General features: G+C 42.0%; 1 protein-coding gene and 1 long non-coding RNA gene across 2 annotated transcripts; both read right to left on the bottom strand.

Annotated features, from left to right (window-relative positions):
• Positions 1 to 10,532: 10,532 nt before the first annotated feature.
• Positions 10,533 to 11,668, bottom strand: MAS1 (MAS1 proto-oncogene, G protein-coupled receptor). Its single transcript, XM_075089870.1, has one exon. It carries the CDS (start codon positions 11,666 to 11,668, stop codon positions 10,679 to 10,681), a length of 990 nt encoding a protein of 329 aa, XP_074945971.1. The 3' UTR covers positions 10,533 to 10,678.
• Positions 11,669 to 20,443: 8,775 nt separating this feature from the next.
• LOC142055781 (uncharacterized) lies at positions 20,444 to 24,964 on the bottom strand. Its single transcript, XR_012660046.1, has 3 exons — positions 24,725 to 24,964; positions 22,548 to 22,747; positions 20,444 to 20,702 (listed from the first exon to the last, which is right to left on the bottom strand). It is a non-coding gene; the product is annotated as an uncharacterized LOC142055781 (long non-coding RNA).
• Between the last annotated feature and the right edge of the window lie 1,054 nt (positions 24,965 to 26,018).

Raw genomic sequence — 26,018 nt, 5'->3', positions numbered from 1 at the left:
GGGTCCTCTAGGATTCTTCCTTGCAGCTTGCCAGGTGTCAAATGTCACATCATTTCATGTTCTGATTCACAGTGTTGCTCGTGTGGCCAGTATCAGCTGTGCAGTACGGCTGACTGAGAGGCAGCTCGTTTCTACTGTTACTGGCTCAGTTCCTGTTAACACTCATATCTGATCTCTGTCTTCTCAATAAATAGGAACAAAAACTCTTTCAGAATCCAGAGCTGGTTTTACATTTGATTGTGGGAAATTTTCTCCAGAGAGGTTTGGACAGTTTATTTCTAGCTGTCTGTAAGCTAGACTATAACAAAATAATTATTTTTATACTTTGTGAAGACTTTGTAAGGCTTTTCCATGGAGCCGGCTGTTCTTCAGAAAGCAGAGAGGCACCACTTACGCGGCTGTTCCCTCTTCTTTCCCTTTTTCTTGCTACACCTAAACTTTAGTCTTCCTAATCTTACACCCATTGCTATTACTTCTGAATGCTCCTTGTTCTTTTTGCTGCTCGTTCAGTCTTTCACCGTTTCTCTAATTCTTTCTACTCCCTTTCCTTCCTTTTCTGTTCCACTTCTACTCTTCCCTGTTTCTTTCTAGCATTTTTCAAAGGCAAGCTCTTGGTAAGAGTTACCTCCTGATTTGTTCCAATGAGTTATCCGGTTTTATAACAACTTAAAATAAGACTGTTGAGGAAGACAGTGCCTGACGACCTTGGTTCGCAGACTTAGGTTTAGGCTTCCCCATACGGTTAGAGACATAACTAATGACATTTCCTGATCTAGCTGATATTGTTCAATGAAACTGTGAAAGAGTATCAACTGTTTCTAAACACACTGACTTGAGTTGAAATCTTTGTCTTGTCGGGAAAGTCCTTACATGCTGTACTCTGAAAAGGGCACTGTTTTGTGCTGTGGCTTAGGAGATTAGAAGACAGCCCTAGTCAAGGCCGTTGTTGAGTCATTGCCTGAGCAAGTCTATAGCAGCTTTTCTGTATTCCTCCATCGCTTTTCACACCTCTGGTCTAGCTTTCAAGGAATATGACTCTTGGCTATTTATGCTTGGGTCAGAACTCAATATTTTGTAATAATGAAGGATCTGATTCACCAGCGAGGGCCTAGGTTACTTGGTGGACTTGCACTGAGTAGAGCAAGAACCATAAAATACAAACCACTTCACCAGAGTAAACCAGTGGTACTTTCATTGGCAGCCAATGCAATTTCACTAGCACAAGTTTTTATGTCAGAGGAATATGATTTGATTTCTCTGCTAGTCCTGTTTCATTTGAAGTACCTACCAGAAATCTGTCACAAACAATTTAACCTCAAAGCACATTACAAAGGCAGTAAATGTAGAGTGAAAGACGCTTCAGGGCTTTAAACCTTGTTACCCAGTCCTGGGCGCTTTTACTTAAGCGTCATTCTTCACACTTTGGTTTGTTCTTCTCCCAGGAGCCTTCGTGTCCATGTTCTCTTGCTGACAGCCATCTCTGAGCTAGCCACCGTCCTTTGGTTCTGTGGCCTATGCCAATACCGGACGGGCATGCAACACAAACCTGTTCTTGCTGACCTCGCTGTGTTTCCAGAGAGCATTCTGTTAGGTGAGCAGATGTAAGTGTGGTGGTAGCAAACACAAACCCCACTTTGCAAGGCAGGCTTTGGAAATGAAAGTGTCCCCAAAGGTATTTGTTATTTCAGAATTACTTTCTGACAGTTCCCTCTATCCCCCTCCTAACTTATATTTGTCAGGCTGTTACCTGTTGTCATTAACCATGTACTCCAAAAATACCACCATCTCTTTCAAATATGATGATCCGTCATGTTTTACTCTCCATAACTTGTTTTTTCCAATCACTTTTTAACTTCTGGAGAGGAAATGTTTCTCTTTCCTGCATCTGGGACCTCATCTGTAACATAATTATCTCAATGTAAGTTGCAGCTCAGCATGGAAGGATGTGGTGATGGGAAAAGATAACCTCCTGCTCCCTCACCTAATGTAGCTGAAAACAGCTGTGGTTCCTCTGCTGTGGGAAGTGCAAGCTAGTACAAGATACATAAAGACCACTTGCCATGGCAAAAACCTACAGGTATCTCTTGTGGACCTGAAGTGAATAAATGAAACTTCTTACATCCAGAAGACTCACTGCCCCACCATGTTGTATTTTTGTTCTGAGACAATAAGCAACTTTATGTTTTATAATTCAGGAGTTATTTCACCTACTTCATTAGTACTATGTAGGGCAATAATTTGTCATCTGTTCCATCTTGATTGTCACAAGGTCGCTGATAAATTTCTGGTTTGCTTCATTTTTCCTGGCTCTGTGTAGTGTGACTTCTTTCCCTTGTAACTGAAGGACACTAAAATGAAAATGGCCTCCTCAGCATCACACTCAAAAATGAACAAACTTCAAGAACAGCAATGACCAAATCAGTTTTGTTTAAAGGATCAAGGCTCAACCTACATTTTCTTTCTTCATATTCCTCTCAGGGACAGAAGCTATGCAAGACAATTCTTGCATAATGTGCTATTTATGGAGGACTAAAATATGTGGTATAAATTATTCAGTTGATTCTTCTTTCACACTGTCTTGCTAGAATATATTTATATATTCTGCCCATGTATACACATTTGTTTTCATAGCCACATTCATAAATATGTTTAGGTCAATATTAAATGTCTTCTAGATATGCATTCTATTTCCATTACATTTGTCTGTAAAATATTTTAAGATATCTGAAGTAGAATAAGAAATAAGGTTACATATAAACTCATTTAGAAGAAAAGTAACAATCTGGTTTTTTAATAATTGATACCACATTTCCCTGTATGTTTTATATTCCCAAGCTGCTGAAGGAGATAGGATAGAGAAAAATAAATATCAATAGGAATGTATATATGAAGGCCCAGTTAAGCTATTACAGGATTAATGCCAAATAACAATATTGTATAAATAGTTCAATTAAAGATTCACATTAGATCATAATAATAGATTGCACATGTAGATGACAAGACAAGAAAGAGATCTCCAAACTGCACTGTTTTGAATCTGTAACACCTCCACCTGAGTCAGTGGAAGTAGTCCAGTTCTTCCTTACCTTTTTTTAGTCAGAACCTGAGTTAAATGAAGAGAACACATATAAACGTGATAGTGAATGTGCTAAGAAACACGCATCAGATTGACACAGAATGACAACTGCCTTGAAGAGTTTTCTGGCATTTTCTCCTGTACTGATATGAAATTTAAAGATATGATGAATGTTTTCATGGGGAAGGAAATCTTACAGTTCACCCTTCACCATTGAAGTGAATAAAAACTGGTGGAAAATGTACTAGTGATAAATATTGATATTTCCAGGCAGTTATTTCCTTAGCAGCTGAATTCAAGTAATATTAGGAAATACTGTGCCTGTTTTCTCCCAAAATAGGGTGGAAGGGTTGTGCCACACAAAAGAGAAGATAGTTTTCTCTGTGTATTACTTGCCTTAACTTTCATCTTCACAGTGTTCTGATGTGCACTCGAGCCTCAGAGCATGTGCTCTGAGAAAGGTATAGGAGGACCTGCTGCTTTCTGTCATGCTAGCACTAATTCATCTTTGAAGCCTTCAGTAAAACTACTCAGAGGGATTTTCTGCATCTTTTCCTCTTGCTGCTCCACATGAAGCAATGATGAGGAGACTGACACTGTGTTGGATGATGGGCAGGAGGTACGTGATCCCATGAGCGTGGCCAAGAGAGGAAGGTAACGGCTGCAGTCACTGAGGAGACAGCATGGGGGGCATCCGATCTCTGCAGAATTTTATAGGTCTTATGCTAAAGATCAAACTGGAGGGAAGTATGAGTGGAGTACACAGTAGGAAACCCAGGACAGATAGAAAGATGAGAGATGCACGGCATATATTTTGCTGTGACTGCCCAAGAACTGAAAATAGCTGTGCTGTAGGCTTAAAGTCGTCTACTGTAGGGATTAAACAAGGGAGAACCCACAGGATGGTACGCGCAGTGGCTGAACGATGCTTTGGGAGGTGACATCAAATCCAGATAGGGGAAAGTACAGATAAAAGTTTCTGAATGCTGAAGGCTGCTGAGAAACAGAGGTCAGCATTGTGCTCAAAAAGGTGTATTCTAACAGATAAATGAAGCAAAAGAGAGCTGATAATAAAGAATATAGTTGGGGAATAGAGCTATATTTACAGAGGACCTCAGCCATGCCAAGGTTAGCAATAGAGACATTGTTCATTGCTCCGACACTGGTCTGACTGGCCCAGCCTGTCCCCTGGCTGGGGGCAGGTCCCTTCCAGGCCAAGCACAGGGAAAAAATTATCAGAATTAGCCAAAACAAAAACTGTTGGTTGTATATATTTATTTTCACCAGAATAATTACACTTTGCTGCAGTATGTAATTGAGTATCTTCAGTGAGCTTAGAGTAATAAAGAGAACTTTTTTCTATTAAAAAGTTATATCTGAAACGTGTACGTCACTCTTTGAGTCAAAAAATAAATCCAGATAGATGAAAGACAACATAGAACATAAACCACCCTCCTCCAATGCATTTAAGCAATTTTTTTTTTTCTTCTGAGATAGAACAGTGACACCAGGGTGTTCACTCCTTCTTCTGCACATAGCTGTTAAAAGCTTTACATCTTTGTAGACTCTTTATACATAAAAATACTTGCTACTATAAATATTTTAATTTATTCTTTACACCAACAATCTGTTACCTTTTATCATTAAAATTAATACCTATTTGCGATAATGTCCAATTGTCAAGGCCCATATTTGTCATAAAGTAAATACTAAATGGGATAAATAAATACTTAATTTAAAGTTACTCCTGTTCCAGACGCACTTTGTGTGCAGCTCTAAAAAACAAAACAAAACAACAAACCAAAATTAGTTGCTTAGTGTCACTTCTTGCTTAGTGGTGTTAGAATGATAGAAGCCAAGTAAGAATTTAGTTCTCCTACCCTTGAGAACAATCCTTCAGGATGACCATGAAATACTAAGGTACAGACTATAGAGGAAAGGTAAGTAGACAGTGTTAGTGGTGGAATAATTGTAGCAAATTTAAGAAAGTTCAGGATAAAAATCACTATAACAAACTAACATGTTAGTCTAGATTTCAAACCTAAGGACTAAAATTCCAGTTGGAATAAGAAAAATACATTTTTTCAATTTTCTCTATCACTGACTGCCCAGCCAAGGTGCTGGTAGTGATCAAAGGTACTGTGAAGGCAGAGCTCAGGGCAGTAATGCAAGGCAGGGGCTGCCCCACGGTACAGTGACTGTCACATCAGAGCTGGGGCCAAGGCAACTGTTTCAGGTAGTCAATGACTCTCCATGGAGCAGCTGGTGCAGGGGCCTGTCAGGAGAAAAGCATCCCCTGACTTGACTAAGTAGCATATAGGACCTTGTTCAAAATGCCACTGTCAAAACATTGCTGGGCAGCAGCTACTATAATAGCTCAGATCCTTGCAGAAGAAAACAAATTGTATACAATTGCACTCAACATCAAGAAGGGAGCTCCGTATAAGTGAGGAGATATTTTTTAAAAAAGGGAACTGAGGGGGAAATATCTGTTGGGAGGTGCAACAGAGATCTGTTAAATCACAAGTGGCACAGAAAGGCTGGTTGGAGCAGATTGTTCATGTTTTTTCCGATACGAGAATTAGTGGTATTAAAAGATCTAGGAAGTGGCAGCTCAAAACAACCTAAAGGGGGACATTTTTTTCAGGAAATATTTAATTAGCTGTGAAACAGAGTGTTGAAGACACAGAAAACTTGTATGGCCTCTAGTGACATTGGATGTATTTGTTGAAGAGAAATCCATTGAAAGTTACCAAATACAAAGATTTCTGGACCAGGAAATCTCAGAGCTGAAAACTGTTTAAGGCTTGAAGAGGATGAGAAGGAAGTGTGATATGTATTTGCCCTATTTCTTCTCATCTGTAGGCATTTGCTTTTGACCACTGCTGGAGGTAGGATTTGAGGCCAGATGGACACTGCCATGTCCAATCCTGCTCCTTTCCTACCCTCCATTTTTCATGAACAGCTAAACATCTAAAGCAATGATTATAGAAATATTTACTATACCAGCAGCAGGTCCAGTCTGTGCATTTAATGAGGCAAGAGTCCAGTTTGGCAAAAAAAAAAAAAGGTTGTAGTCATATAATTAAAAATTGAGTTATTATATGCAAGGCAGAAGTATTAGAATCATGCAGGCTACCTCATCTCAGTACCTATTCTCTGAATTCACAGTTTTGCACCTACAGTATTTCTTTTTGAATGTGGATCCTGGTGCTTCATCTTTTAGGTTTGTAGGAGTCAGCTGGAAAAGTGAAATAATTCCATGTAGACATCACATCAGCACCCTGGCAACCAAATGGAAACCAAACTGGCCTTCTTGTTGCATAGGTGGCTAGAAGGTCCAAGTGGTGGATTTTAATAAATTACTTTTATGTGGAGTTAGGAAGAGAAGGAGCAAAGCACAGTCGTGGCAGCTGCATATTATGGCATCTACACGCAAGCTCACATCAATTTTCTACTTTCTCTTGACATAGGTACCACCTGGGAATACCCTCTGCTGACCAGTATCATCACAGCAATATCAGCAGGCCATGAATGCCACTGCTTGAACTAAAGGATTAACTGAAGGCTGCAGGCAGCAGCTGTCCTTTCTGCTGGAAACCAGGCAGTGCTGGGGGAGGAGAGGTAAGCACTCAGCTGGGTCTCCCCCTGATACCCTATGGGGGTACCAAAGGGGAGCACACCCCACCACAAGGACCAGAGTGCTAAGGGCTGTGGGTATTTGCAGGTCAAGGAAGCAGTGCAGGGAGAGAGTTACAGAACGCAGAGGGTGAAAGTCAGCTAAAGATTCAAACACTCTCTCTGGGCACCATCTCATCAGGCATCCCTGATGCAGGGAACTCAAGGAGCCGTATGCAATCCCTTGCAGTGAACCTTTCTGCTCACACAACCCAGTGTGTAGATCACCCTCCCCCTGAGACTGGCAGAGCAGCAGGACCTGGGAAGGAGTCTCTCCTAGGTGCATACAGAGCCAAGCATCACAGGCTCCCGGAGGATGAAACTACCTAGGACTTTGCTGGAGACCTATCTCGGATTTTTTGGAGGACCCTGCAACTGAACTGTCCCTCCTATCCTCCTCCCAGAAAGTGACCTGAGGCATTATACCAGGAAATGCTGTGCACTTGTAGATTGGTCTCATGCTAGGAAAAGGGAGCAAGGGAAGGTTTTGTCCTACATTGGCAACCAGTACAATGGGGACGTATTTCAGCTTCCCTTAGAGGATTTCCCAAGCTAAGCTCCAGGCTAGAGGTAAACTGGGCAGTATGTTCTTCCTCACCCGTCTGCCCTTGCTGCCACAAGGATCATTCACAAAGTCTGTGAGTTATAGAGAAAAGCTGCTGCTTAAACTCATTGCATCATCTTGGACCTGAACCCATACAGCAACCTGCCCCATGTCATCCTCTTCACCCAGGGGATAGCTATGAGAGCAAAAAAAACTCTGTGCAGTGCCAAGGGAGGTGACTTCCCTCTCTGCATTTCTGACCACAGTTTTATATCCCACAACATTCATTAGTATCAAGTAGAACAGTGTGGTAAAGAGAGTTTTAGTAAAGGAAGCACTATACTAGGCATTTCTTCCATGAACAATTCCTTATCTTGACTAAAGATCAAAATTGACTCCTTAATGCCCTGGACATTACAAGAGATAACCACGAGATAGTTGCTGTTTTGAGGTATCTATAGTGTAAATGTGAAGGCACAACACTGGAAACAAAATAATATAATCCTCATTTTATAGTTGGGGAAGGGAGAGACAGAAAAAGTTAGTTGCCAGGACTGCATTAAAACAGAACTCACATCTCTTAATTCCATGGCTAGTACTTTACCCACAAGGCAATCTTTCCTGTTGTGCACCACTGCAAAGTGCTTATTAACACTGCCTGACCCACACAGGGTTATTTCACCCTCTCCCACAGATGCAAATAATTTTTTTAAAAAGCAGGCTGGTGGATGGTCACATTCTTGTTGTGCAACAAATGAAGGGTCACGTTTTCCTTGGATTTTTCTGATTTTTTAAATCATGGAATAATGTGCTTATCAGTTCCCCTTGTACTGCAGCCTGTCTGCACAGAGAAGAGTCATCAGGCACTGTGATAAAGAAGAACATCCCTAAGATATTTTTATCTGTGGACTGGAAACATGGGTAATTTTTCAGCTACTTGCTCTTCACTCTTATTCATCCTCCTGGATGTTCATCTCACGATGAATGTTAATTTTGTCTGCTCTGTGAGCTGATCTATGGACAGTTGTCCAAATTCTGAAACATTTGAGGGCATGGCCAGATGCAGGTGAAAAGGGGCAAGAAGCTAAAAGTCCTAGAGCACCTTTTCAGCTCATGAGCTCTCAAATTGCCCTGCTGTATGTTATTGCCTCTTCAGGTCTACTGCCCTGGCTGCATCCATAGTGATACTTAACACAGAACTGTGATATTAATCTGGCTATGTTTAAGCACTGGAAATAATATGCCTTGTCTCACCTGAATCACTTTGAGAGAGCTGCGTTACGTGTGGGGTTGCAGTGGAAGCATGTTTTGAACAGCTTCCTGCAGATTTGCCCCTCTCTGGTTCACCATGTGATTATTGTAAAGGGTCTTGAGGTATGGGTAGGGAATGCCTTTAGAGAAGAGCCTGGGAGTTTTTTTTCCAGGCTAGATCTCCTCTAGTATTCAAGTTTATGGCATCTATCAGTGTTGACAAAATCCCTGACAGTCCCCCAGCCCCCGCAGGTGCATGCATAAACATGCCAGTGTATGTGGACTTCCCACACACTCACTCCCCCTGACCCTCCCAGGGTGTCCACAGCCCTGCTTGCCATATCCTGCACTCACCAGCAGCAATGGGAAACTGCTTTGCTGATGTTTCATTCCAGCAGTACAGCAGATCACTGCCCAAAGAGAGAAGCAGACTGCACTCATCCACCACCTGAATCAATAGAGGTGACCGGCCTGGGACTAGAGTTTCAAAGAGAAAAACTGGGACAAATAGAGGGCTGTCATAGATAAAGGTTTTGATGGAGTGAGGGAATTAGGAAGATATAAGAGTAACCTCCTCCTTTTCCTGAGTCTTTCCTGCAGTGACACACTGCAAAATTTTAATGTAAGGAGAAAATGGCACACACGTAGACGGAATATTTGTCCTTCTGAGATCTCTCCTCTTTGTGAATTCCCATCCAATCTTCAGTCCTAACCTACCATCTTCTTTATTCCAGGACTGGCAATCTTTCAACAAAGGAGGGGTAGGTTGTATTTTTCTTTCCCCAGTTAGCTATTAAGTGTGCCAATGGAAACTTGGCGGGAAGCTGAAGATGCTGCTTCTGCCTGTGGCAGGAGGTCTCGGTTCCTGCTGAATTTGTAGCTCCATGGGGGCCAGAAGCAAATGCATCTCCCAGATGCATCTTTGAAAGTACCACAGCTCTCTGACTGCCCAGACCCACCACACTCTGTGTCTGTGTGATAAACCTGACCTCGCCCGATCCCCTCATTGCTCTTTTCTTCTGTGCTCTGCAGCTTGGCTATACTTGGGCAAGTGGCCCTGGGAATTAAACTCCACAAAATACCAGCCCCAGTACCCTGGCATACAACAGAAGGATGCAGTCAGCTGGAACGGTGTGGCTGGGGCGTAGCCCCAGTCATGCATTGTGTGAGGCACCTTTCTTTTTTTCTATTCATCCAAAATCAATTGTTATAAAACAGAAAGACCACACAGGGAGTATATGTTCTCCAGAGAACAGCTAAGTACTGAATAAACAGCTGGGACAGCAAGTGTTGGGACTGACTTTCTCAAAGACTCCTTGAATAACTAAACCTACAGGAACACTGGCATTTTGGGGATAAGCCAGCCCCACCCTTTATAATTAGCACAAAAGCCCTCTGTGAGTTGACAACATCCCTATGTTGCCAGCTAGTCCTGTGTGTCAGGTACCGAATTATCCAAGAACCCAGAGAAATGTTGATGTCACTGGAAATTATGCAACATATACTTTGAAAAGAGTTAGCCCCTTAACCACAGAGGAACTCGACTGTTTAGTGTATACTTAAATGTCTTGTTAGACCAGAGCTACACTGTATGTTTGTGGGTATGTATGGGGGCTTACTCTCATACGTGGATTTCTTCCTCTGTTCCCCCAGGGGAGCAGCTCTTTTGCGCACTTAAACAAGCTGGAAACAGTTGAAACTAAATCCCAGTATATAACGTAAATCCTGCATTTAGTGGGTTTGACTTTTAAAAATGCAAATACACACAGGCCCTGATGACTTCAATAGCATTTATGGGTGCTCAGTGCTTGTATAAATGTCACACTATTTATAACATATTTCTGTGTCCTTTTTTTATATTCTCTGTTGGCCTGTCTCTTTTCCACTGTGGTATCTTTGACTGACATAGTCACATCAGGATGTAGCATGTGTTTGAATAATTAAGAAAATACAAATAAAAGTTATCTTTATTCTAGTCCATATTTTTCCATTGCTTACCCACCAAAGATAACAGTACTATTTCACCACTGCTTTTTCATTCTATGGAAGAAAAATGCTTTTAGTTTTGCAGTGGTTTGTTAAACCTTCCAAGCCCAATTGTTTGCCCCTAGAGTTTCCCCCCCTAAGCTTTAGAAAATTGTTTCAGCTATATCCAAACTCATGCCAACTTCCTGGCTTCTTGGCCGCAACCCATCCGCAAGTGCTCTACTAAGAACCACTTTGAGGCTCTCCTTGAACCTCTTCTTCTTGCTGCTTCCTACGAAGAAGTAAACAAGGGGGTTGATGCTACTGTTAACGGTGGAGAGAACAACGGTGACATGGTTCTGCTGGCTGAGCAAAGACGACCAGTGGTGGTAATTCAGAAGATACAACAGCCTCATAGGCATGGCAAAGATGAGGAAGACAATGACTGTGGCCACAATGATGATGTAGAGCTTTGATGAATGAGGTCTCAGGGAGTTACGATGAATCCTGATAACCAAGATCAGGCTGGACAGAATCATTAGAGGAATGAAGATCATGAAAGTCAGGATCCATGTGAAGATGAGCAGTGCTTGGCAATGGTTGCCATCATCGAACTGGTCCTTCGTTGGATCATCTTTGCATGTTAAGTATTCGGCTACTGTCATCAGAAAAGACAGAGTCCACAGAATTGCACACACAATTGCCGATTGGTGCTGTGACCGGTGGCATCGGTACCAGATGGGGTAAACAATAGACAGACACCTCTCAATACTGATGGCTGTCAGGAGATAGAGACCAGTATTATATCCAAGAAGGAAGACAATAGATAGTGTGGTGGTTATGTAATAGTAAAAACCATAGGCGAATCCAAAACCAGCAATGTACTCAATGGACAGAATAAATGTACAAAGCAGTAAGGAGATGTCAGCAATGGAGAGGTGTGTGATGTACGCAGTGAATGGGTTTCTTTTGATCTGGAAGCAGAGGCACCAGAGGACAATTCCATTTTCACAAAAACCCAGGAAGGAGATGATCATAATTACCCAAAGTGGGGTCAATATCTCCCAGACCCTTTCCTGTGTAGAAATGTTTCTGTGCATTGAGATGTTCTCTGTGCCTTCGCTGGGATGAAGCGTTATGTTTGACTCATCCATGGGGAAAGCTCAAGTTTGGATAGCACAGCTCTTCCTTCTGTAAATATGTATAAAAATATACTGTGAGCATTGTGTGCTCCTCCCCTCCCCTTTTTCTTTCTGTTTTGTGGACCCTCATTTTCTGGTCATATCTGAAAGCCTCAGCAAAAGGAAAACCAGCTTTGGTATACTGATGCTAGCTGAAACCCAGTTGGAACTACTCTTGGCAATGTTAAAGATTGCTAAACCCATCATGCTAGCAGAAATCCTGAGCTTTCTTCTCTGTGGGGTTCAGCATATGAGTGCTAAACCACAGCTAAAGAGATACCCTCAAAGAGCTCTTGGATAAGCAATGTCTCCGTCACATTGCAAAGTTTTATGATATAGTGGTCACAGATAGCATTGGTGGTTCTTGTTAGAGGCCTAGGTTGTTCCCAGACAGGTCTTTTCAGCTCCTGTTGAAGCTAATTACATTAATTTTAAGTTAAACATACATATTTCAAGTGAATTTGGCTGATAAGTTTTTTGTTTAAAAAAAAAAATACCAACATCTCTTTTCCAGGAAGGGCTTTAATTAAGTAAGTAAAAATAACGTGTAGTTACTCAGCATTGTATTCCCTCCAAGTACAGAGGTGGAGGGAAAGCAAAATGGCACTGTTGTGAGACATTCATTTTTGACAGCTTTAAGTGTCATTTATCATAGCATAACATAATTTAACCATGTTTACACACTTGAACCCTTAGCACAACTGCAACATCCTGCAAACATTACAAATCCAACCCATCACAAGGAGAAGTAGTTGTTCAGGTTCCCTGCCATTGTTGTAATGGTTGTAACTGTTAATTTGCTGAGTTATGGAACAAATTCTCCTTATGTATGTCTTCTTTTAGCTCATAACAGAGAATTAGCAGCACTGGCTTCAGCTGATTTTCATATGAATATTTCATACCCCCTTCCCTGTTAACTTTCTGGCTGCCCCTGTGATCATAGAGAGTCACACTCAGGACCCTTGCTGATTTACTGGTGTTAACAGGGATTAACTCTTGGCAGTAAGCTTGCCCAGCTGACTTGGTTCATCCATATAAGCAGCCTTTTTCATTAACATGCCATAATGGGAATTCACCCATATCCTCAAGCAGTTTAGAACACCAAATGCAAAGTAAAGAAGTCTTACTGGGTCTAACTTTTGCAATTATTATTTAAACAGAGCTGTTCACCCCAGTCATAAATTTTCTCCCCTGGGTTTCCTGGGTTCAAAACAGCTTCTCAAGACACATTATCACAGTCTAAAAAAAAGCATTCAGTAAACAACCTGGGAAGCCGCAGGGCTTGCTGGCATTTAAACCTGCACAAAAATGTTAATGACCATCCCACCTGGATGTTGACCATGCCACTGTCTGAGACTCAGCCAGAGGGAACAAACAACATAGCTGGAAACATGGTAGAAAAGTGAGTGTGAATGCAACAAGTAAACGCAGTGACCAGAGTGAGTGGCAAGCCTCCCAAAAGCAGTGTTCTGCAAAAACTGCTGAGGGAAGGTGCTCAAACACTGTGCTGCTGGAAGTATAGTAAAGCTTCACAGGAGAAATGGAGAGGAGAAGCCATCTACTTCAAGTGTTAAAACAAATAGGAAAGGGGAAAAAGAACAGTATTAAAAGACTCAAGACAGTTCTTCATTCATATGTCTGTATAAACGGGGTATTTCTGTCTGGAGAGTAAAACAAAGAGGAAAAAGTTCTGGACTTACTAAGGTCATTCCCACATGAGAGCATTCAGAGATGAGAATGGAAAGAGTCGTCTTCTTCCAGATACATCCATGGTGTGTTCAGATTTCCCTGAAGCTCTTGAAGAACTTCCTTGAGGATGCTGAAGGTTACCTTCTCCAACCATTTGCCTTTGCTAAGGAGGGGGAGCAAATAGTTACTCCGATCATGACTCCCTCAAAAAGAAGTGTTCAGTCCTCCCATTGCTCCAAATGTCTGAGGCATGCCAAGCAAAGGGCCCCAGGCTCATCATCTGAGGCTGTGCTTCAAATGGCATCACTCAGTAACTGGCAAGTCATCTAGCTGAAAGCCTGGGAGTTAACTCTTGTGGGAACTGAAGGGCAGTGTATGGAAAGTTGTCCTGAGCTGCGACAATACCGAGAGACGTAGTTTAAACAAACAAACTTGAAGTGAGTAGGAAATCTATTTGGGGATGATAAGATCTGAAGAAGGAAAAATCTCAGAACTGTCCACCAAATACCATCTAAAATAATACAAGTTGATTCGTAAATTTGTCTTACATTTTTTAATATTAAAAAAAAAAACCAAGAAAGAAAGAAAGAAAGAAAGAAAGAAAGAAAGAAAGAAAGAAAGAAAGAAAGAAAGAAAGAAAGAAAGAAAGAAAGAAAGAAAGAAAAGAGAGGAAAGAGAGAAAGAGAGAAAGAGAGAAAGAAAGAGAGAAAGAAAGAAAGAGAGAAAGAGAAGAGAGAAAGAAAGAGAGAAAGAAAGAGAAAGAGAGAAAGAAAGAGAGAAAGAAAAGAGAAAGAAAGAGAGAAGAGAGAAAGAAGAGAGAAAGAGAGAAAGAGAGAGAGAAAGAGAGAAGAGAGAGAGAGAGAGAGAGAAAGAGAGAAAGAGAGAAGAGAAGAAGAGAGAAGAGAGAAAGAGAAAGAGAGAAAGAAAGAAAGAAAGAGAGAAAGAGAGAGAGAAAGAAAGAAAGAAAGAAAGAAAGAAAGAAAGAAAGAAAGAAAGAAAGAAAGAAAGAAAGAAAGAAAGAAAGAAAGAAAGAAAGAAAGAAAGAAAGAAAGAAAGAAAGAAAGAAAGAAAGAAAGAAAGAAAGAAAGAAAGAAAGAAAGAAAGAAAGAAAGAAAAGAAAGAAAGAAAGAAAGAGGTGAGAAAAAAGAAAGAGAAGGAAATAGGAAGAAGTCAAAGAAAAAGGGAAGGAAGGGAGGAAGGAAGGAAAACTAATTCACAGAACAAAGAAAATAGAAAGAAAGAAACCACAGAACAAAGAAAAATAACCGCATCATACATCCATTCCTCTTGGTAAAAACTGTATCTTGAGATTATTCTACCAAAAAAACACAGCCATGCAAACTGAAAATCTGTTCTTGAGATTTAAACAGTCCCCCCTGAAAAGTTCAAACAGGCCTAGGAGCAGATAAACTCTTTGAAAAGTCCCCTGAGGATGTCCCCTGCTTTTGCCCCAAGTATTAGGTTGTTTTTATATTCAGATATTAGCAGAACAAACATTCTTAGCCAAAAAAGGAGAGAGTTTGCTTGGTCTTCTCCTTTAGATGTTTCACTAAAAGTACCAAATCCCCAAACGGGAGAAACTACTAACTAATGTGAGAAATAAATGACCCCAAAGGGAGGGTCAGAATAAAGTTAGGAAAGAAACAGAAATAAGAACAACTTCTAATTGCTGTTGTTGGCTTAAGCTGTAATTCACCCTACATTCAGTAGCTATGAGAGCAAAAATTTCAAGCTACCTATGAAAAAGAAAAAAACCACCTGTTCCCTTTCCCATAAAATGAGATATGCATATGAGTAATGAGAAGGGTCATTGTAGGAACATGTTAACATTTCAAGATTGACCGGGTACCTGGGTTCGTAGCCCACTCAGTCTGCTGCACAAACACGATCCAAAACTGAGAATGCCCTGGCCCCCATGGCTCCATGGGGGGATGGTTTGTGACACCTCTCTCACATGCACACAGCCCCTCCTTCGTGTCTGGTCCATGGGGCACCATCAGTCATCACCCACACGGCCAGGGCAGCAGAGTGAAACGTGGTCTTGAGGAGAATAGATCACAAATACAGCTTATCCTTGGTGACTTCAGGAGTAACAGGAAGGTTGAATGGCACAGGGGGACCCCTAGCCTGCTGACCATTGGAGTGTTTTTATCAGATGCTGCCAAGAGATGCAGTGGCTATTTCTGAATCAGTTTAGCTACTCAGATATTGAACAAGGGGACTACAATAACAAAGCAGTGAACCCAAACAGATCTTGGGACTAGAAATTACTGTTGAAAATAAAGGCATGACAGACAATATAGATACTCTGCTAATTTCAATCTAAACTGAATATACAGCAAGATGTGACATGAATGATAATTTAACCTAAAAAATTTCTCTCATACACTAACCTGGTGGGACAGAGCAGCCTTACAGTGGATATAAATTGAACATACTAATACTTTCAAATATCCTGTATGTGTAAAGCTAGCAGTATTACCTTTTTATCATTCTGCTTTGAGCCCTTGAATAATTTCATGTTCTTATATCTCCAATTCCTGGCAGCAGAAGGCAGCCTGCAAAGAACTCACAATTCATTCATTAAACAAAACTCAACAACCTAGGATATATAAACCAAATTAGAGGGGTTTATGTGGTTGATACAGGTGCCAAACTACAAAAGATCATCTGTGTACCTGTGAGTCAGACCTCCTAATTATATACTTACATGAGGCATGACAAAAACCCCTAAGGGATGAGCTTTGGCAGCACTTTCAGGCAGTGCAAATTTCCTGATGGCCATTCAGTCATTACCACATTACAACTGAAATTCATTCCATAGTTATTCAGCTGAAACAAAGGTTGGGAGTTGGGCTTAGGTTTCAGAGGAGTGTGGATAGAAGAGCTGGGCTCAAACAACTAACAGAGGGCTGAGGGGCACGCTGGAAAACTGAGGGGTTGTAAGATGGCCAAAGACCAAACAGAGGGCTTGAGGGAGCCATGGAGAGCACACAGAGGACTCTGGGGCACACTGGGGACAAGAGTATGGGTCCTAAATGTCTTAAGATCCATTAAGGCTCACAGATACTAGAAAAGCCAGAATGACTTATGGTCACTCCTCAATAGGTGATATGAGAATAAAGTTAAAGTAGGAGTTAGACTTAGGGTTAAGGTTACCCTAACCCAAAACCCACCACAAAACTTGTTAGACACCTTTTATCCTACTCATACCAGCCATCATCCTAGCATATACCCAGTTCCCTAGAGTGGTAATTCATGGATTGTGTTTTATAGGTAACAGGTGTGAGAGCTGCATTAATTGTTGGCTTCTGCAAAGCAAGGTGAAAGTACATGTCACCAGCTAGTTTTGAGGCCAGCAGGGATCATCTGTTCATGGTTAAAAGTAAGGTTATGGTAGGAGTTAAGATTCAAGAAAAGAGAAGATAAAGACTAAGAAGACTACGTCAGAATCGGGGTTAGACCGAAGACTCCTTGGTGGCTGTTCAGTTGTTGTAAGGCCAGTTGTAAAATCCTGTTAATGGCAATCATAGGATTGTGTTTTCATGAGAACAGTATGGAACAGCAGGCTCCAAAAGCAAGTATTACTGCTTAATACTGAAATCCTACTGAGAGATTTTGACAACTCAATTTGGTAGGGGTGAATTAATCATATTTTTTTCTGGGTGGTTAAGACCTGCTGCATGTTGTTTATGAAGGTGGATTTAGGGCCTGTGGCAGAGGGTCTGAAAACCAGGTGTACTCTGAGAACCTGTGAAGAACCTTATCTGAGGTAAGAATAAGGAGGCTAGTGAGAGATGGGCTGTTTACGGTTACTGTTGGAACCATACAGGCCCCTAAAATAGTTTGGTAAAGCTATTTTCAGATTACTTTTCTATTCCTTCAGAGTCAGAGACGTTTTTGGATCATTCATGTGTTTTAGGTTCCGCTCTGAAATGGCTGATGAGAAAAGGGTAGTTAATAGCAGATAGAAAGCTTGGGGTAGACAGGCCTAGAAATGGTGTGCCCAGCTCTGGAAATCTCTGGAAGCAAAGTGAGGTGTCTGGCCCATTACCACGTTGCCCAGACTGGTGGCAGGTTAGAGGAATTGTTTACATGTAACTTCACGGGCTGACTGTCATGTGAGCACGGGAGGATCTAGAGATGTTCCCACTCCTGACTTGAGCCACACCTTCTTTTTTCCCACCTGCACGGCTCTGGGTGGCATGCCAGGGCTCGGCACTCGGGGCGATGCCACGCGGCAGGAGGAGCAGAGCTCCAGCTCCGCAGCGCCAGGGTGCGGTGTGTGCTGCCCGGGCACGTTTCTGCCAGGGGGGAGGACAACTCCAGGCTGACTCCACTTGTGCAACCTCACAACCAGAGGGAAAATTGGGTATGTGTTCCCGCTCTCTGCCTGTCTCCCACCAAGTCACGGGGAGGGGGAACCTGGGCCTCAATGAAATACGGAGCGGCTGTCATCTTTCTTCACAAACTAGCCTCACATCCTTCTGTACTCTGATCCACTCTTGGTTAAGCTTCACCTAAGTGTTTGGTCATTAGCAGTCAGTCCCCTGCAAAGCCTCACCAACATTTTGTTCCCTATCTCCCTCTTCATGAGAAATCGCCGTGAGTCCTTCACAAAACCTTGCTTATTCAGACAGCTCCTATCTTCAGCCATGCTGAATGCAAGATCTCCTCTATCCTTGGGTTTGAGAGGCTCTTCAAGTGTCTGCAGACCCACCCTTTAGCTCTAACATGCATAGCAGGTGGCAGCTCTTACCTTGGGGACAGTGGGGTCTGTCCCCAGCGGAAATCTACCCTTGCTAAAATAATTTTGAGTCTTATTTCCCTCTTGCGTCAATCACCAACGGCACAAACGTTAGCACCAAAACCAGCATCATCACACATCAGAAGAGAAAATACACTGCACCTGCCTGCTGGCAGCCCCGCCAGCTACCAAGGATTAGGGCCACCACTGCTATATAGTGTAAGGCAATACAGGAAACAGTATTTTCATTCTGCACTTTCTTTTTATATGTGTAAGACAATACAGGAAACCACTGGGGAGAGAATAGGATAAGAATAGAAGTAATAACTTGGCATGTATGATTAACTAGTGTAGACAGTTTAGACCATTTTAGCTTTAGTTGTGCAAAGCAGAAGTTACGGGATTAGAAAATATGAGAGATGCGTGACAGAGATGAGTCACAGCTTTCCATCATAAAAGGTTGGAAGGAAAAGTTTGAGTGCCAAGTAGCCAGTAAATTTAGCTTTTACTTTGTTTAGGTTGAGATAAGATGGTATGGTTATATCCAGTTATCTCATATAGATTTGTATTACTGGTAAAGATCATGTAAGAAGGGTTTGGTACCATGCTGCTCGCTCCTTCAACCTCTGGTTTTATTGGAGATTCCATTCAACAGATATCCAAATCCTTCTTGAAACAGAGATGCTGGTCAGATTAAGTTATTTGAAGTGCCTGACCTGGTAAGAAAGACTGCCCTGCAATAATCCTTACTCATGATTGTACTAATCTGCCTGTCTTCTTTTTTTTATCCCTGCTTTAATTTTTATTCTGTATCACATATTCATCATCTACATGCATTTCCAACCTATCACAGAAGTTAGCTATTATTCTTTATTTGCTCTCTGCACTGGATGAATAGGTGGCTAAGTAAAATCCTTGGTGGTGGTTACTGTGAAACCCTAGTCTCTTTGATTGGGTTCACTGAACACTCATGATATTTCAGCTGAAGTCTGGTGGTCCACCTATCTCCCTGCACTCTGCTGCTACACACAAGAGAAATAGCTATGGTGCTGAGGATCCCTTGTAGTGGGAAATTATTTAAAAGGATGACAACTGCTGTATGGAGGCACCAGTACTTCAAAACATTGAGGTAGGCAACATAGGAATTGTCAGCCTTTTCTGAGCAGTCTTTGGACTCAGCCAGGATATGTGTGTGATTCCTTAGCGCAACACCTTTACAAGTCATATAATGGGATGCTTGCAAATGTAACTACTGTGTATGGATGTAATAAGCAGTAAAAAACAAGAGTTTTGTGGTGACATGACTGAAAGAGCTGTGTATTGCTATACGATGCTGGGATTTAATAAAGGAATTTCCATCTGTACTGTGAAAGTGGTTTAAAAGCCCATGGATTAATTTAGTATTTTCAAACCAAAATTTCATTGTGGATATCACGTTGCTTCTGCAGGGAAGCTGTAGCCCAGTTTTCTCATGTCTCATTTCTCCTTTATTGGACTGAACCTCCCACAGTGCACCACGGAATAAGACTTTGTAATACAATCCTCTTTTCTCTTGCTGTCCAATTGAGAGCCTGACTGACAGAGATGAACCAGAGCACAGTGCATCAAAACATCGTTTCAGAAGGGAAATACTTCCTTCTACTTTAGGATTTTCCCAAAATGTTGAATTTTTAAAATGTTTCAAGTAGCCAAACATTTTCATTTGAGTAAAGTTTTTCTATTGTTTTTAAAACACTTCTAATACTAGTCTCTCTTCAAACACAGAATATAGACTCAGAGATAATTTGTATTTTTCAAGGTCATCTAACTTGAACACAAGTGCAAAATAAGCTCATGCAGTAGGTTTTCTGCATAAAGCCAGGTCACTGAAGGAAAACACTGAACTGTGTGTCTGTTCTATAAAGCATATATACCTGGAGTGGATCTAGAATCCTAAAACATCAAAAAAAGCCATTCTGATTTCTGCAAAAGGGTATTTTTAAAGTGTAGCAAGAGTAGAACATGATTCTGAGGGCAGAAATCATGAGGCCTGTGTTTACTCTGTCTCAGACTTCTTTATCCTCATCAAAATTCCTCCTCTGCAAAATGGGAGTAACATGGGAACACTGGGAGGATAAATTCAAATCTGTGAGATGCTTAGCTGGCATAGTACTATAAATACAATAAATAAATACTATAAATATTAAAAATACAAGGAATTCACATACTACTTCAACCTCACTAACACAGTAAGAACAGAGTTTAATTCTATTACAGTAAAAACAAGTGCTCTTGGCTTTTTTTATTTTTCCACCTTTTCCAACTTTCTCCTTATAGCTGTGACAGAAATTGGACAAGATGCTCAGCTGTGGTAAGTCATCACAAAGCCATGGAAATCAGTGTTAGTGAACCAGGTAACAATTCGGCTCCTGCACATGACTAAAGGCTGCTCTTGAGTTCTAGCTCCCACAGTGATGTGGTACATCTTGCCAAAGCTTCAGCATGAACATCTATATTGGGTGTGTTTGCTTCCAAAAACAGTATTGACCTGTCTTCTTATATTTGTAGGTTGGTTTGGTAACAGTATTTGCTCTGCAGAGTTGAGATAACACAAAACCAGTTAGGTAGTCAACAACTACTGAATTGCAGCTGGAGATAAAGAAACTGAAGTTCTGTATTTTTTATAAATTCCACTGCTTCTTCCTATATCAAAACGTCGGGTTCCTACTTCCTCTGAGGTGGAGAAGTTAAAGACACCACCACATTCTCCCTACCCTTAACAAGGACTTCCAGCAACTAAAATGTGTGCAGGCTCACTTGAAGTCTCAGTCTTTTGTTAATAAAAAATATTTTCCTCAGAATTTAGATGCTCGAGGGACTATTGCTGCCTCTATTTCCTGCTGAACACATTTCCTAGGACTATGTTTTTTTCTTCCTTTTTGTGCTTTCCCTTTATCTTTTGATGTCAGGGTCACATGATTTTTCTTGCCCTATAAGCAACACTCCAGCATGTCTGTGTGGCTCTTGGCCATGCAATACCTGCTGCTGGCCACAGTGAGCCAGCCGCAGGAAGGGCTTCAGGGCATGTCCCAGGTGGGCAGTCATGTCTGCCTGTGCACCTGCGGTGGGATGGAGTGGGGCTGAGCTGGCTGTGCAGAGGAGAGCCAGGGTAGCACAGAAATATTCAGGTTGCCACCAGCCCCCTAGCCAACACAGTCCCAGTAAAACCCACAGGATATAGCCCTAGCAAGGAAGCGCTTAACTGCACTGTAACTGCTCACAAGGCACTTAGGTTAATAAGCTAAAAGGTTGGCAGCTCTATATCATCTGTCCTGTTTCTCTGCCTCACTGTCCTATATTTTTCCCTCCCAGTTCCTGGCCTAATCTTTTAATACCTGTTGTGGTTTACATGCACCCACGTTCCCACTGATAGGAATAGACATTCTTATTTAGGAGCAGAGTTTACACACGTGACTCAAGGCACACTTAATACCCATAACAGATTGAGTTTTCTCCACCTACGCTGTCATGCGGACTGTTCTGCTGTGGTACAAAGAAATCAGAGTCTGATCTGAGATATATTCTCAGCAAAGCTATTTCCTTAGCACTCCTCCAAGTATGGATTGATGGAAAGAGATAACGAGGTGTCAGTCACAGAGCTAGACAGCGCCTCCTCATCAGACTGTATGTGTCAATACTCCAGATGACTGTATGGTGTATAATATGCATAATATTTATACACATACACATATCTTGCCAAAATTAAACTCACTACTCTCCTGGGTGAAGAAAGGCTTGGTTTCTGGTGTTGTTTTTTTGGGGACAAGGATGGGGGAAGGAAGAATAGGTAAGAGACTAGAATATAGTTGATAGTGTAGAAACCATATTAGTTAGAAGAAAAAAGCAGGTAAAGAGATTAATAAAATAACTGGGAGGACTGCATCTCTTTCTTTCACTGGGAAGTTTTTGAGACATTGTGATGGCTGAGGACCAAAACCAGAGCTGTGTTTTGACACTGCTTAGAGATTGAGTACCATCCTTCAGAGCTGCCAGGTGACTCGAGGGACATAGTCCTGAAACAGGCACTGTAGGGGTGATAGGCTGTCCCCTCCTTTTCAGATAAATTATATACTGGAATTAGTAGGGGAGGAGCAGAACTGGAAAAGCACAGAGCAAGGAAATTACCTCAAAGGGGTCAACCACCAGCAGATCACCACCATTCTGGGCCAACAGAACCCTGTTGGTCCTGCAGACAAGGTGCAGATGTCCAGCACCAGTGCAGAGCACCCTTGGTGTGTGCTGCCTGCCCTGCCTGCTACCACATGGTGCCTTGGTGCCGGGAACCATGCAGGTGGATAAATTTCTGAAGCTGGTGCTAAAGGGCCTACCAGCGTCATACCCCTGAACAGTGATGATGAGGCAGGTCATGGCACTCACCCTCTCCTTCCTCCATATGCTGGCAATGATCTCTGCGTGATAGGGAGCTCCAGATGAGCCATGCAGGACAACGAGGCAGTGGTGTTCATCCTTCATGTGGCAGACAAGTCACTGAAGTCGGTGTCTCTTGGATCATGACCATCGGTTTGATGACTGGCACCATGACAGAGGAGGCAATATGGGAGGATGCTGGCCAGAACCTGTAAACAGGCATTTTTTGTTCCTGTCACTGTGATAGTCTCCATGTGCATCTCCTAATCGTGTTTTGGTAGAGTTAATACAGTACAGAATTTGTGAGCCCAGCAACAGGGAATGAGCCCCAGGCTATAGGGTGCTTCCTGATGCCAGCTAACTAGCTTTACAGGGGTTTCTGGCGTCTTCTTAGCTACTTAAGCAAGCTGGTATGTGTACCTGAGGATGGGATCAGGGTGGAGCCTCTGAACACAAAGGCTTTGTATGATATACAAAACACTAACTCTTCTGAAAGGCAAGATCACCTAAATCACATCACCTAAATTTAAGCCTGCGTTCAGGTGCTTTATTCAATCCAGGCTTAAATGCTTCAGTATTCTCATTTTCATCAGCTGGGAAGAAACAGCTGAGGGGGTGGCACTGTCTGCCCCATAACTGCAAATGCAAATCTTTCTTGTGATGATCATTAAACTGTAGGTGTGGGTTTCCTGAAGACATGTTGTGCCAGGCAAAACAAGGCCAGGCTTTTCAAGCATTCATCCCCTTGTGTCAGTTGGTGAAACAGACTTCCCCGGTGGAAACATGTGATTGAGTAAGCCTAATTACACCTTCTGGCTTCTAAGAACAGGCCTTTATGTTAATGCAATTGGAGATACATTCTCTGCCCTAATTCACAACTAAGAGCAGTCCCCAACTGCGGTAACCAGCACGATCTTCCAGTACTCATATTTTCAATTGTTCCTCACATATCTCAATTACACCCTTTTATCACAAGCAGATCAGCCCCTTGTATTGCTCTCATACATGGCTGTTGTATCACCATGAGGTGAATGACATGTTTGTACTCTGAAAAGCCTTTCTTTCCATACAAAATGTTGCATAAGAGTCAAAATCCTTCTGGAATAGGCACAGGTGGCCCCTCCCTTCTAGGGTCATTTCTTTCTCATATGCCAAAGCCAAGCTGTTTCTCTCGAATGAGGATTTGGAAACGCTTCTGGGGAAAGGAGGGGAAACATTTCCTTTTTGGGCCTCTGCCCTGGTCCCTTCTACTCTTGGATAACTTCACAATCTGATGGATGTAGAAGCCAGAGATGCCCTCTTGGGGCTAGGCAAAGGCCTGGGCTGCCAAATCATCTGTTTGACAGCTGATTTGAAAACAAACAAACCTTAAAATAGTATTTCTGCCATTGCATTGACTTCAAACTTTCAGCCTTGTGTTGAATTGAACCAAGCAAAAGGACAAGAATAAGCAGTGCTAAAATGACTGTTATGCCTCCTTTGTCCTCCATATTACTCCAATGTCCATAGCTTTTATTTTTGCCTTTATGCCTCTTTCTTGACTTTTTTTTTTTTTGCTCTGCCCTTTCTCTCATCACTCACGTGCTCTGCAGCTCTCCCTTGAGATGTTAACTTCCTTCTTGTGACCACTTGAAGTACCTACCAGACAAGGCTCGAGAGATGGGGAAAATGAAAAGAGAAGAATGATGGAAATGAAAAAAACTCTAAGGAAAAAAGCCATGTGACCTTTCATTTACTTCAGTGCAGACAGAGCCCTCAAAGCACAAATAAAACTAGTATGGAGAGTGTGTATCTTCAGTATTTCCCTGTGACATCCTGTCATTGCATTTCTACCAAGCAGGTCTCCACACTCAGTCTAATGATATCCTGGTTCATGCCCATCTGGTGTCATACCACCAGCAATAAAAGCTCTTTTTTCTCTACACGCTCATTCCAAAATCACCCACTGACTCCAGGGGCCGCCTTCACCCCCTCTTACAATGTGCTCCTTCTACCTCAGACAGAATATTTATTTTTGTCCGATTGTTTACATGAAGTCTTTTTTTGGTACAGGTCTTCCAGGACACAGACATACACATGAAACAAGGAATCTCAGAAGTTTCTTCGCTTTCCTAATTTAGGCAGAAAAGAAAACCTTCTCTTTCATCTTAACCCTTTAGATTCACTGAGCATTGAGGAAATGTTACCTTTTTGGAGGCTTTGTGCTGTCCCTCCAGTTACGAAGTCAACCCTGGAGCATGTCCAAGCGCATGCGGTGACCTGCCTCAGCTTTGCCTTTAGCTCTTCCTCCCCCACAGCTCATCTACAGACCATGGGACATCACTAATCCTCTTGGCGAAAAAGTCGTGAGCTGGATTAGCTGGGGTTCCCCTCGCCATGAGCATGGTGGCTGCCACTGAATGTGTGCAATTCTTCACACGCACAACCCATTTCCTGCAAAAATTAGCATGCTGGCATTATTCAAGATAAAATTAATTATTTTTAAGCATGTATCTTAAACATTTTCATTACCGCAGCAGCTGCCATCAAAACCTTCAGCAAAGCTCACCCCTTGGTTTGACTGAGAACAGGACCCAGCCTGAGACTTGCTTGAATCTTGACTTATATTTTTGTTCTGAAAAACTGAGGAAGACTGCCTGTGAAGCACATTTTTTCCCTCCAGATAGGAAATGACATGGTTATTTATGTCAGACATTAGCTAAAAGTGTCAGAGCACCTTGGCCTGGCTGACAAGATCATATCAACTCTAGCATGATAGTGCATCTGTGCTGGAAACTGATCTGGTAGTCAGAGAACCGTGGTTTCTGGACAAGCTGGGAGAAGAATGGGCAGAAAATTCTGAAAACTTTTAGGAAGGAATACTTCTTAAATATGGAGGGTTTTTTTAATGTAATAACAAGAAATTGGGCTTTGGAAAGTAAGAGCTCCCTTCTAGTTCTGCATTCCCACTTACTTCAGCGCATTAATGATCTCACTTCAGTTTAGTGAAAAAAAAAAACCAGTATATTCTCCTTTGCATCTGCTCTTGGGAATTCTGGATTTGAGTGCTGTGTCTGCAGTGCTGGTACTAATACAGTCTGCTTATTTAACTTTAATCTAGTTCATTAATATTTCTCGGACTTCCCATTCCTGTATGACCAGTGGAGCCTTCAGTATCCCATTTGCTTCGTTTTGCAAGTCTTGCAAGCAAAAGAGTTGACTGAGAAAGAAGGCAGCCATCTGCTGAGATTCCCTGGAGACCAGAGCGGCCTTAAACAATTGCAATAGCAACTGCACGCCCTTGTGCCTGCAGTTCCTTCTTCAAGGGAGCCAAAAAAGCATGTGAGGCGGCCACAAGAATCATGTTCTGCCCCAGCAAGGATGACATGGGGATGGCAGGTGTGGGCACTGTAAGCAAAAAACAAGAGTCTTAGCAAACGCCCCCTGGCCTATTTTGCCTACGAAAGGAGAAAAGTAATTTGAATTGTAATACTGGTTGAC

The sequence above is a fragment of the Phalacrocorax aristotelis genome, chromosome 3 (assembly GCF_949628215.1).
Source record: "Phalacrocorax aristotelis chromosome 3, bGulAri2.1, whole genome shotgun sequence".
NCBI classification, from domain to species: domain Eukaryota; kingdom Metazoa; phylum Chordata; class Aves; order Suliformes; family Phalacrocoracidae; genus Phalacrocorax; species Phalacrocorax aristotelis.
Note: the sequence above shows the minus strand (reverse complement) of the source record. Positions and strands in the feature narration are given on the sequence as shown.

Excerpts from the sequence above, each read along its gene's own strand:
- MAS1 (XM_075089870.1), bottom strand. The coding sequence starts at position 11,668 with ATGGATGAGTCAAACATAACGCTTCATCCCAGCGAAGGCACAGAGAAC.